This window comes from Opisthocomus hoazin, chromosome 6 (assembly GCF_030867145.1).
Source record: "Opisthocomus hoazin isolate bOpiHoa1 chromosome 6, bOpiHoa1.hap1, whole genome shotgun sequence".
Lineage (NCBI taxonomy): Eukaryota > Metazoa > Chordata > Aves > Opisthocomiformes > Opisthocomidae > Opisthocomus > Opisthocomus hoazin.
In genome coordinates this window covers 2,573,037-2,586,282 of record NC_134419.1, presented here as the reverse complement: position 1 = coordinate 2,586,282, position 13,246 = coordinate 2,573,037, and the positions used below count along the sequence as shown (strand labels likewise).

The 13,246-nt window shown below is 49.3% G+C and overlaps 1 protein-coding gene across 3 annotated transcripts in view; it reads left to right on the top strand.

Annotated features, from left to right (window-relative positions):
- DNAJC6 (DnaJ heat shock protein family (Hsp40) member C6) overlaps positions 1 to 13,246 on the top strand; it is a 53,238-nt gene that overhangs the window by 12,636 nt on the left and 27,356 nt on the right. The window contains exon 2 of one of the 3 annotated variants that reach the window (XM_075424291.1): positions 769 to 898. The exons of 1 other annotated variant lie outside the window; for it this stretch is intronic. In XM_075424291.1, coding sequence (XP_075280406.1) covers positions 886 to 898 — 13 coding nt within the window. In that variant the 5' untranslated portion in view covers positions 769 to 885. Of the gene's footprint in view, positions 1 to 708; positions 899 to 13,246 lie in introns of those variants that run through there. One more of the 3 variants, XM_075424288.1, reaches the window with a different exon arrangement.

The following is a 13,246-nucleotide window of genomic DNA, read 5'->3' as shown; positions in this document are numbered from 1 at the left end:
CCGGTTACAGATGCCGTGTTACGCCGAACCAGGGATGCTCTTTCGGTTTCCGGAGGCTCGGTGCAGAACCCTCCCTCCTCCTCTAGACTGCAGAGTTGGCTCTGCCAGCCCCTAACTCGGTGACCTTGGCCCGTTCCCAAGGAACACACCGCGCTGTTTGCCGGCATGAGAGAAAAAGACCTTGATGCCGGATGGCTGTTTTGAGAACCTCTTTGCGCCAGCTGCGCACCCCGACCCTCCCAGCTGGAGAGGTTCTTTTGGGAGAGGGATGCGCTTGCCGAAATGCGTGAATAACAGCCCCGGAGGTGAAAATGGGGTAGATCCAGCAATTTTTTGCTAACTAATCGCTTGCAGCAGCTGACGTTCGGGGGGTGGGGGTGGGGGGGTGTGTGCCTTGTTCTGCCTGCGGCCGCATTTCCAGCCCCCCGTCACCTAATTAACGGGAAGATGCTTCAACCGGGGACCCCGCACCCAGCCGGGCCGGCCGCTGAAGCTGCGGCCTCTGCGATTGCTTCCGGGCCCCGGAGGGGCGGGAGGGGGCGGCACCGGCAACGGGGAGGGAGGGAAAGGGGGAGGGAAACCGGGGGGGGGGGGGCGAGGCGCTGGCCCCGTCCCGTCCCGCCCTTCCCCTCCCCTCGGGGCGGCCGGAGCTCTCGGCTTCCCCCTCCCTCCCTCCCTCCCCGCGGTTTCCGAGGAGGTTCCGCGCCCATGAGCCTGCTGGGGAGCTACCGGAAAAAGCCGGGTGGTGACGGCTATGAATCGTTACAGCTGGTGGACAGCGGCGCTGACGGCGGGGGCAAGCCCGGGGCCGGCGGGGCGGCGGCGGGGGCGAGCGGCCGGAGCCCGGCGCGGCAGCAGCAGCAGCGGGCCGAGGGCTTCAGCACCATGGACAGCTCAGGTAGGGGCGGGCGCGCCGCCTCCGCGGGGGTCCACGCGGCACGCGTGGGGCTGCTGGGGGGGGTATATGATGTGGAGGGGGGTATCTCTGCCGGGGAGGGTCTGCTGAGTGATGGGGGGGGTTGGTGTCGCTGCGTGGGGACGGGGAGCCTCTCCAGCCGGGGACAATAGCGGCCCTTTGTCCAAGCGCGGGCGGAGGGGTGAAGGGAATCCAGCCCGGGCTGGGGCAGCCGCTGAAACATCCCCACGGTCGGCTGCTGTTTTCAGCCCCGGAGAGGAAAAGGTTGTTTCGAAGCTAAAATGGATGGAGTGTTTTGGGGTCTTTCCCCAGCTGACTTATTTCACAGAATCATTGTTACTTCCCCTGCCCCTCCCCCCCCCCCCCCCCCCCCCCCCAAAGCACTCCTCAGACTTGGATTAATTTTTTTTTTTTCCAATCATGGAGTGGGGGACCAGATGGTCTTTATGACCGGTAATAGGATAGAGAGCTCTTCACCTCTGAATCACAGGTTCAAATTTGCCCGGATCACCAGTAATCAAGAGTACTCAGCTGATGGCTTTCAAGCGATCTCTTGAAACGAACTGGTTCTGGTTTGTTAGCTGTGCCCATCTCAATGAACATCTACAGCCTTTGCAGAGAACTTCTAAAGATCCAACTCGTACAGTGAAATACCCTGTATAGTTGTGGGGGACAAAATCCAATGTCCGCCCGTTGTAACGGGCGGATCTTGCAGTGACAGTGTGCTGTTCCATGAAAGAAAGGGGTGGACCCAAGACAGCGAGTACTTAAAATACATTACCTTTCTTTTAATGTGGTAAATTCTTCTCAAGGGGGGAAAGACAAAACCCCTAATGACTTATGTCTGGACTTGGGTAGGGAGAAAAACCCCTAATGACCTATGTCTGGACTCTGGCAGGGAGAGTCTTGCCTTGAATTTTCTTCACATTTTCTCTGATGTGGTAAGAGTCACATTTTCCTCTTCTCTCTTGCCAGCTGAATTTGCTTTCAAGAGTTCTTTCGGGGGTTGGCTTTGTTTCTTAACTTTTTTTTACTCTTGGGCTTTAGAAATGTATTTGAATTTGCTGCTACGATATCTCTGCTACAGTTGCTTGTAACCATAGTATTGTGTCTGTAGATTCTTACTCACAGTAAGCTGCTGTGCTACAGTTATTCAGATTCCTACATCGGCATCTGCTGAGGTGGTCAGATATCACGGTCAGTTTAATATCTATCATTAAAGCAATTATCCGAATGAGTTTCCTAGAACTTTCAGAACCAAGGGCGTTAGCGCTGTGGAAGGTGGCGTTCGCCTCCAGCCAGGTGTGGGAGCGCGCTGCAGCTCGTGTCAAGCCATGGCTTTTGTCTAGCGTCAGCTCAGTGTATTATTTGAGTGTTGCAATTGTTCTGTTTGGTTTCTGCACACTCTGTGGAGCAAATAAAAAATGCATTCATGGGTAGCTAGACAATACCTTTATTTACGGGTTTTGTGCAATATTCAGCCATTTCCACAATTCAGCTACTAATTAGGAAGACATCGCAGAGCATTAATTGGATTAATGGCCTCTATCAGTTTCTAGGATGTTCTCCCCTGAAACACATGGGCTTGACCGAGGGGTTGGAGTTAAGGGTTGAGAGATCTGTGTTAACCAGAGTTTGCTGGCTGTACTTCATTTTGATACTCTTGCTGCCTAAATTTTACAAGCACTACAAGTGACACACCTGACACTTAAGCAGCAACAAACCTCAGGCCTTAATATGGCCCCTGAATTGAGTTTATAGGATTTATTTTTTTCTAATACGTTCTCTGTTTAATAAGGGCTTTTTGGTGGGTGTTTCTAAATCTTCACGTGCAATTCAAAAAAGCTCTATTGGGTGCGATGCTCTTTTCTAAACCTGAAGTCTGTACTTGTATCTGCCCTGTTCATTTGAACAGTTTATGCTGATAAATGCCTAATTTTTATTCCCTCATTGCAAAGACATTTTTCTTTGCCACGTATGAAATTATAAAAGCTTAAAGAACTGCATCCGCCCCTCAGGTGAGCTTGTGATTTCTAATGATTTGGTAATTGAAGCTGCTCATGAATTGTGGGACGTGATTTATCCTTAACGCAGTGTGAAGATGGATGGGAGGGAATTAGGGAGCAGTGTGAGAGAAAAGCAGGAGAATAAGGCGGTGGGGGTTTTGGCTTCATAGGAGCAGGGAAAAAACCACCACTCACCTTCTGTGTTCTGTTGTTTTAAATAGAGAATATATTCATATTATAAATGCTTGAGGCTCCTGCCACTAATGATGCCAAAGTCTAAATTCCCAAAGTGGGCAGTGGTAGAGCACATTTCAGCTGGGAAAGAGACTCAGATTCCTCGGGAAGGAGAAGGGGGAGATAAACTGGTGACATGTTAGGGTGCAAGGGAGGTACGCTTCTGGGTTTTAGTGCGATGGGGGAGCCTCTCTCCTGTGTAATTAGGTGGCAGACCCTGAAGGTGAAATCCTTGAGGTGCCCTGGCCAAATCGGAGCTCATTAGGTGCTTCCCACGTGCCTGACCTCCCTTGTGTTTCAGTTTGTTTTTTTTTTTTTCCCCCCTGGTTTTAAACAATGGTTTCACGTGTGGTGGAGCAGCTGCTGCCTGAGTTATCAAAATGGCTGTTTGCAGTTGAGAAGTGATACAGTCCCGAGGTAGAGCTCGGTGTCACCCGGCAGTTGGGGACACTGGCTGCAGCAGGCTGGTCAGCCTGTCTGGCAGGGCTATCGCTGCGCCCCAGCCAGACCTCTCCGGGCGCAGTTAAATAGCACCTCTGAGGAAGTGAAATAGCTGGAGAACCAAACCTTCCTCTGCTCTCCCGTGTATTATGTTTTGTCTGCACCTGGGCAGCGCACTGTGAGTGCAGGAAAATGGCCTTTGCTCTCTGGAAGATGTGCATCCAGATTAATGTTAAGCCATGGGAGAAGTTAGGTGAGGGTTTGAGCTGAAGGCAAAGCGCTGGCAATTCTGGGGCAAATTGCCGTCGGTTTAGCTAGCATGGCTGTATGTGCTATCGCTGCAATGGTACTGACTCACGAGTTGAGAAAGTGGGCCCTTGTTGGGTTTTTCTATTAACTTTTTTGAAACTATTTCAAAGTATTTAAGTATCGTCTTGTAAGGTGGGCTTGCGATCTCATAAACAGCTTCTTGGAATGAAAATAATCGGCGGTTACAGCTTTGCCATAACTTCCGAGTGCTTATGATTATTGGCTTAATATTTTTTTGGATTAGTATTGCTTAGTGTCAAAATAAAAAAGGAAAAAAAGCCAGGAACCAAGAGGACCATGGTGGGTTGTTGCTGTTGGAAGGCAGGATCTGATCACAGCTGGTGCAGATGGGCTCTTTGACCTGACCATGCCTCTATGCTGGCACGCTGGGGGTGGGAGCACTGGGATGGAGGGTCTGACCAGGCTGTGTCCAGTGGCTGAACCTGGGAAAATAAGATTCTCAAAGTCTCTGGGACTGGTAAATGCTTCTTGGTTCAGATTGTTAACAAGTTTTCTGCCACCATCACCCGTGCCACACAGAGGAGCATGAACACGAGCTGTTTAACTGAAGTAGCGACAATCCAAGTTGCTCAGAGTATAGCTTGGGGTACCTGTGTGCTCGCAGGCAGCATAAATGGAAGCTCCTGCCCACAGCGATGTTGAGTGTCTCCCTGTTAGGCTTGGGTTTGGCTCAGAGGAGCCAAGAGCAGAAGCTTTATTTCAGGTAGGGCTGCCATATCAGTTACTACTGGTGTCTGATGATGCTGCTGTGGTGACCATGCCTTCAGCTGCTTTAAAGTTCGCCGGACTTAAACCAGTCAGAAAGAAATATTGGTCAGTGTGTGGTTTAAATTTCAGATTTAAATCTCAGCGTGGTCTGTTCATACAGGCTTAAGCATAAAGTTCTGCAATGCCTCGAGTGGGCATTAAAGCTCCGTGCAACTTTAGGACATGCCCTTAACTGCAGCATGTTCAGCTCCTGATGCAAGGATTTGAACAGCTCCTATGGAATACACTGGATGCGTATAATAACATGATCATAGTGCATAACTCTAACGGGACCCATACATTGCTGCCAACTGCCAGTTCCTGTAGAAAGTGTGCTGGGCTTGGGTTGGAAGTTTGAGGATGGAGGTAAGGGGAGACTTGAGCTGGAGCTGGCAGGACACAGAACATTGCGAGTTCAAAAAACAAATTCCAAGAGGAGCATCTTTGTAGTTCTTCTTTTGCCTCTTTACTTTGGTGACCTTAGAGCAGCTGCCAGTACCTGAAGGGGCTACAGGAAGGATGGAGAGGGGCTTTTCACAATGGTGTGTGGTGATAGGACAAGGGGGAATGACTCCAAACTAACAGAGGGCAGAGCTAGATGAGATATGAGGAAGAAATTCTCCACCGTGAGGGTGGTGAAACACTGGCACAGGCTGCCCAGAGAAGCTGTGGCTGCCCCCTCCCTGGCAGTGCTCAAGGCCAGGTTGGATGGAGCTCTGAGCACCCTGGGCTGGGGGAAGATGTCCCTGCTCATGGCAGGGGGGTTGGAACCAGATGATCTTTAAGGTCCCTTCCAACCCTTACCATTCTATGATTCTACTCTTAAGTTGCTGAAGGTGCTCACAAGATGAGAAGCAGGCAATGAAGAAGCAATTTATTTAGGTTTTTGCTGTGGCATTCAATAACGCTTTCTTAGCAGCTGGCTGAGCATTGAAAGAAGAAGAGGTGCTAGGAAATAAGTTATAAAAATAACAGCAAGGATGCATGTAATGAAAGGGAAAAAAAACCTCTTTCTGTGCTCTTCTGTGGTGTTTATAAACTAGCTAATCTAAAAAATAGCTTTTAAACACTCAGGGATAGAGTTGCTTGTGCTGCGTGCTTCCTCAGGCAGAGAAACTGCGAAAGAAAAACGTCTTAAATAGATTGCAAGTGTTGAAGTTGAGATTCCTTGAACTGCTTTACGCTTGCGAACATAATCTCTTGTACTCTGGTGATTCCTTTTCACTGAGTCAGAAGAGAGACGTCTCCATGTCACTGGCACAGGGACAAAGAGCGTCGCTGACAATGTTGTCTTGTCTTCTCTCCTAGCTGGGTTTTCAAACGGGGAGGTTTGGTTTAATAACTCTTTTGTTTGGTTGGTGTTTTTTTGGACACTTGAATGCTTTGGTGTTGGCAGTAGTGCTTTTCTTTTTTTCATTGTTCTGACAGGGAGGAGAAGCAGAGAGAATGTCAATCAACTTTTAAGACCAATTTCATGGTTTGTGCTAGTAGTTTGGTATTCCAGCCTCACAGGCATTTCGTTCACCGTGGTACGAGCTTCATAAGGGAAAATACAGAACAAATTAAACAAATTTGGCAGAGTAGTGGGGGGTGATTATTTTCCCCCCCTTCAACGTGACTACTTTTCTCAAAAAGGATGCAAAAACCCCTCTTTGTGGAAATCCTCCATATAGCTGAGTTGATGCTGCATGCAACGTTCTTTAGTTACTATTTCTCAAGCAAAAGCAGAAATATCTTAATTCTTGAAATTTCCATGAAGTTTACATTTAGGCAGTCTCAAACGAACCTTCAAACAAAAAGCCTTGGGCTCATACAATGTTAGCTCTAGCTTTTTATCAGAGAAAAGCACAAAAAGAAGTTCTTGAGATTCTCTACCCTACTGTGGGTTACGTGCTGCCAGTGGCTCTGAGTGCTTCCCAGGGGAGGTCAGGAACCCTGTCCCAGCCCACCCACAGAAAACTGAGGACAAAGGACCTGCTTTAGGAGCTTCTCAGTTCCTCCTGTCTGCTCTCCTTCCTCCCAAGGTCTGTAGTATAAGCCCCTTGTAAGCTTATAATGGCTTTATTTTCCCCACCTAACTTCATCTGAAAAGGATGCTCATAGCTTTGCGGAGTCAGAAGGGTGGAACAACATGGGGTCACTGCTCTGGTAGAGCTACAGCTGCCAAGAAGTTCTTGGGCAGGTAGTACTGCAACTTTAGGTCTTGAGGCGGTTTCTGTCTCTTCCAGGCGAAAGGTCTGGGTAGGCGCAGTGCCAGATAATTGCTGGAAAGCTGCAGTAAAAAACCCCAAAGAAACAAACAAAAACCCCCAAACAACAACAAAAAACCCTCCAGTTACTTGCTCACTTGAATAAATTATTGAAGACGTCTTAATGCTCGGGATGTCTGCACCACAGGCTGGGTCTGTGCTGAACCCACTGTGCACTGAACTGGTCCTTGGGATGGCAGGGGCAGCTACTGACTGGGGAGCCGTGGCTTCGGCAGCTGCCCACGCTGCCTGTCCTTGCCTCCCGAAAGCTGGAAACTCTGCGCTTACCTCCTGTAGCCCAGCCTTGCCTGGTATTGCTTATGCAGTTGAAATTTGGATTACTGCCTATGTGTTTTATGCTAATTGCCTGCTTAGGAAAGAAATATTCTGGTTTTCCTGCAGTGTTTGGGAGCTGGCTGGGCTCTGAGGGAGCTCCCTGTGGTTGGGTTTCCTTTCTGGGTAGGCAGCCCCCAACTCGCCTCCGCTGAATCCAGCTTTCCCCTCCTGCTCACGAACCGCTGGGTTTTGTCTTGAGCAGCCTCATCGGTGATAAGCTCACTGCAAAACAGCCCAACGGGACAGGTTTTGGGGGTGAAGGATAATACTGGTTTGTCATCTCACGTGATCTGAGGAGCCCTTGTCTTGCGTTAGGCTCCTTGGCTCGTAGCGCATCTCCTGCTTCGCTGCGCCCATAGAGAGTCCAAACATCTTTATAGCCTGATCTTAAATTTCCCTTTGGCCATGCTGAAGTCATCCCCGTGGGCTTTAGCCTCTTTTCTTGGGGATTACGCTTGCTGAAGCAGCCTTCCACTTGCAAGCCTCCTCTCTGAGTTTTAAAGCGTCAGGACAGGTGAAACCTGGGTTTGGGGGTCTCGGTGATGGCGTTATCAAATGGTAGGAGCCCGTTCTTCTCCTGCTCTCCTGCAGTTCTACTCTGCACGTGCTCTGCTGTTTATTTGTACAGAATAATGCTTTAAGATATCTGCGCTCAGCCTTGTAGGGAATCTAACTCTGCCAGGAATCTAGGGCAGTGGTGGAGGAGGGGACAGATGAGACTGGTAGCAAAAAAAAAAAAAAAAAAAAAAAATCAGTCTTCAGGGTCCGTGTGAGTCTGAGGAACTTTGTAAGTGATTTCTGTGGGTAGAAGTGCTCTCCTTTCCTGCGAATGCCCCTTTATTGCTGTTTTATCTGCCTCTGCTGCTGTGGATTTCTCCCCAGCACCTTTGCAAACCACCTTTCAGTGCCTATTAAAAAGTTGATGTAATTATGACCCTCAGACTATGTCTGATCTAAGAAAGGCTGTAAGTGCATGTAAGAGCATAGATGTTTTAGAGTCTTTGATTAAATGTGATAAAGCTCAGATGTCCAGGAGAGAGCTATGTGCTGGAGGGAATGCTGAGGGAGGATTGGGCTTCAGGGTGCTGAGATTGCGCTCTTAAAATGTAGTTGACAAACGAAGGACTTGTATCCAAACGCTATCGATTATGGCTGGGTGCAAAGGAGCCACCTGCCCGGAGATTTTCCTTTAGAAATACCTGCCACCCTCCCCCTAGAAACAGGAGTTTAAATTCTTCCAGTAATGTCTGCAAATCGATTTGCAGTCCCCTGAAAGATGAAGCGCTGAGCGTGGAAGATGGAGTCGGTGTGGGGAATGGCAGGAGCTGGGGATGCTGAGGGTACCCAGGGATGCGGGGGCTTTGCTCCGGGTCGGTTTGTCTGGCTGTCTGCTCTTTGCACACACATACCCTGCCATACATGACGTACCTATGGACGATCTGTACCTAGAGGATGCTCTAGTAATGTTGTAGCAGGGGTATCTGCACCGGGGCTGCTCCTCCTCCCCTCCGCACGCTGCGTGGGCTCTGGTGTGACGCCGAGGTGAAGCCCGTAAATACGATGGTGGGACCAGGGCAGCCTGGCTTTGTACCCCTTCATGCTGAAATCGTGTCCTGCATCACACAGGCTTTGCTGGGAGAGCTGCGTGTGGGAGGAACGTGAGCTGGCGGGGCTGCTGGGGGGAGGCAGCGGCACAAATAGTATCGTTTTTTGCTGAGTGTTCCGTAAAAACAATTTGGGCTTTGTTGCTGAAGCCACAACAACAGCGGCTCGACTTCTTTCAGTTCGGGGACCTTTAAAAGGGCCCTTTCTGCCAAGGCACAGGGCAGCCTTTGCCCCGTCCCTTGCCTCCCTTTCATGCTGTGCCCTGGTAATAGTCTGGGGGGAAAAGACAAGCAAACACCAGAAATACTTTGTGGGGAGGGAGAAGGCTGTGGCGAGCAGCTGAAAACTTCCAGAAATGTGGTATTTGGGACATGTGTGCAGCAGCCAGCAAGTTTTTTCTGCTCGTGGTGTCAGGCTCTTGCAGTACCATAGAAAGAGAATACAGAGGAGTATTTAATACTCCCAAACTACCCTCTCTTTTGGGGAGGGTGGGAGATAAAGGCTTTAGTGCTGTTCTAAAGAAGAACTGTGCTGAGGAACGAGAAAGGTTTAGCTCTTTCCTTGCTTCGTCTGTAAAGAGAGCACAGGCAGTAGCTCTCTCAGCAAAAAAAGAAATAAAATAGTTTGACATTGAAGATATTCTATTACATATAGTCTGGGCAGACTGAGGTAAACCCGCTTCCTTTCCTACGGTTTCGTGGCTGCTTTTTGTCTGCCCTTTACAGGCAAAAAGGGTCTGCTTACTCTTGCTAAGTAACCTATGAAACGCAGTGCTTCACTGCCCGATCTTCAATACCTAGACGTCTTGCTTTCACCTCCCCGCTCTCAAGCGAAGTATTGCTTCATCAGCATAAATATTCAGACTGACACAGTCTTAAATGCCTTTTAAATGTCAGCTCGTTTCCCCCTCGATTCTCTGGAGAGCTGGAATTCATGCGCTGTGGTTTGTAGGGTTTGTGGGTTGCCTGGGGGGGGCTGGTGCTCAGGGACCCTCTGGGCAGACAAGGCCCATGATGTGCAAATCTTGCAGGGAAAGCTTCCAAAAGGGCATTTCTCGCTCGTTCCAACCAGTGAGCATCTCCAACGGCTGGTGGTGGAGCGGAACCCTCCCCTCTGGTTCCCCGCAAAACCTCCAGCTGCAGCTGATGGTGCCCAGTGCCAAATCATCCCCCATCACGCAGGGTCACACCTGCTTCATTCACCCATTTCTGGCCCCAAAATCCAGCCTTAAAGCTGGATTGGTTTAGGAGTCTTTGCTTTTGGTGCTAGGCACAAACTCTGCTTGTGGGACTGCAGCAAGAGGAAGTGAGGCGAGCGGCCCTTCGTTGGGGTACGGGAGGAGGGAGGTGTTTCCCTCCTGGATACAGCACGGCTTCTTTCTCTGTCCATATGCAGAAGATGAGTGTCCTAATTTGGCTAATGTATACGCTTTGGTTTGCTCTACTAAAGGAAGAGAGATGATAGCGGGTCTCTTCTGACAGAATCATTAAGGTTGGAAAAGACCTCTAAGATCATCAAGTCCAACCATCCACCCAACCCCACCATGCCTGCTAAACCATGTCCCCAAGTGCAACATCCACATGTTTTTTTGAACCCCTCCAGGGATGGGGACTCCCCCACTGCCCTGGGCAGCCTGGTCCAATGCCTGACCACTCTTTCAGTGAAGAAATTTTTCTTGATATCCAGTCTGAACCTCCCCTGATGCAACTTGAGGCAGTTTACTTTGGTCCTATCGCTAGTTACCTGGGAGAAGAGACCAACACCCACCTTCTGTCAGGTAGTTGTAGAGACTACCAGTCGATGAGTACCAGTTTCCCTGCAAGCTCCTAGCACCCCAAAGCTGTCCTGCTAAAGCACTTCACATCGCTCTGGTGTAATGCCAGTGCTCTTGGTGAGCAGGTCATGGTGGGACAGCAGACGGAGCAGCCATGCTCAGCCATTCCTGTACAGGAGTGCATCCTTTGGAGCTTCCCTGGTCATCCCAGTGCTCTCCTCCAAGCTGTGCACTGCTGCGGTGGGATGTGTCTATAGGGATGCAGTGTTTGCTGCGATGTCTCGAGAGTCTCTCTGCCTTCAGAGAAGTTCTTTTGCGCTGCACATCCTTCTCCTGATACTCTGTAAAATTAGTTAGAGAGCAAGAAGAGAGCTGAAGTGCTTTAATTAAGATTTTGATGCTCTCCAGCTCCCATCCTGTACAGCACAAGGCTGGTACTGTCAGCAGAGGCTCCTTCAGTTGTAATCTGTCCAGAGAAATCCCATTCTTTGGCTGATGATCATAGGATAGGAACGTTACTGTATATTTTAGTTTTGTAAAGAGGTGCAGGAGGCTTTTGCTGTATTTGGTGATTGTTGGAGGTTTATTCTGCAGGCAGAACAGTCTTGTCTCAGAGCAGGCGTTAGCTCAGAGCAAGTATCTTCAGCCAGAACAAACACAGACTTCACCTTGTCAACCGAATGGATGAAGTTGTCTCTTTTCCACGCCACCCCATTGACTTCAAGCACTTCAGTGAGGAGATCCTCGTTGCCGTCACCGAACAGAGCTATTCAAGAAGAGCCATCCCATGCATCTCGGGCACGCTCTGCAGCGCATGCACAGCAGCAAAACCACTACATTAAAAGTTCCTTTATTAGGAAATGAAAAGGCTGCCGTTAGCAAGTGATCCCTCTGAAACCTGTGCTACAAATACAGGTCAGAAGCGTGTCTCTGAAGCTCACTGAGCCTTCCAGGGAATATCCAGTAACTGGGTTAATAAAGAGTTCTGGCCACGTAAGGAACAATGGGCATCTCGTATACACAGAGACTAATTCTCCATAATGAGACTTCAAGACAGAAGCTCCAACCCGTGGTCAACGTTACATTGCTATGTCACGACATGCCGAAAGCTGGGATCCGAGCCACATGACAGGCTCCTGCGTTCCTCACTTGCAGCAAACCATTTCTATGCAGACAGGCTTGCGAGCTCCCGTTTCTGCCATACCAGAAGATGCTTCTGGGGCTTGCGTGGGGTCTGCGAGTGTTCATTTTGGCTTTGGCTGCAGTGTAAGTAAATGCGCGGGTGGGATGCAGTTCCTCATGGGATGGAGGGAGGAAGGGGCTGTAATGTTCCTCGGGCACTTCATTTTAATACAAAATGTGCCTTTTGCCTTTGCGCTAAGAGAGAGAACTGTTTCTGTCTTCTGGGTTTACCACCCAACTCTGGTAGGAAGATCTTTCTGAGTGGGAAATGCTGTTTCGCTGCTAACTCAATATCCTAACCAAGCTACTGGTGATCGCCTTCTCTGTACAGTGAAATCTGAACCTCCTTCCTGCCGGGATCTGAGAGGGAGCAATGCTGGGCTCATCCCTTCACAGAATCACAGAATAGTAGGGGTTGGAAGGGACCTCTGTGGGTCATCTAGTCCAACCCTCCTGCTGAACCAGGGTCACCTACAGCAGGCTGCACAGGACCTTGTCCAGGCAGAGTCAGACTCAGCGAGTGTCCTTAGTCCTCCTTCTACCACAGTATAGGTCATGGTCCACTGCAGACCGGCTGGAGTGCTTGAGGGAAAACTCAACAGCTCTTTTCTAGGGTCTTCTATGCTCAGTGAGAGGGAATGTCTGAAGATGGCTGTCTCCGAGCATGGCTTAGGGATGTGCAATGGCAGTGGTAGGTGATGCCCAGCCAGGTGGCTAATTTCCACCTGGAAACACGTGGGACATGGGGCTCAGTCCCCCCCATCCCGGTGCCCCATTCCAGCAGCTGTTGCACGTGGCCCAGGGAACCACAGCCGTCCTTTGGAAAGGTCTCCAGTAGCTCTGAAGTTCTCCATGTACAAGAGGGACTTAGCACAGAAATGTTTTATTCGGTAACAAATGCAGAGGGAGGCTATGTTTGTTTTTTTTTTTAATCAAATGTTTTTTTGGCTGTTCTTGTGGGTTTCTGTGTATATTGTCAGGTCTGTGTGCTCATGCATTAACCCTTTCTGCTCCTTTATACACCTTTATGCTTTGTAGGAGGTGCTGCCTAGCAGAGGAGCCTTTGAATGTATTCATTTTGTTCTTCTGTGAAGAGTTTGTGAAGCCTGTATCATTCCTAGTAACCGAGAGACACTGTCAGCACTGAGGATGCTGCTTTCGCCCAGTGACTAAAAGATACTCCAGCAAATTACTGCAGCTGGTGTAGTACCAAGTGCTGCTACGTTGTAAGCTTCCTCAGTAGCTTCACAATAGCTAAGTAATGCTTGTCTCATGCTAAATCTTAAATACTAGTTTTGTGCTCTTTCTTAAGTAGCACCAGCTTGCATTTCCTCATTAGCCATCCTTTCTGTTTCTGTTTTAGTGTACGTAGTAAATTTGGAATTAATTGCTGCTGATTTTTTTACAAATATAGTGAAATTCTCAT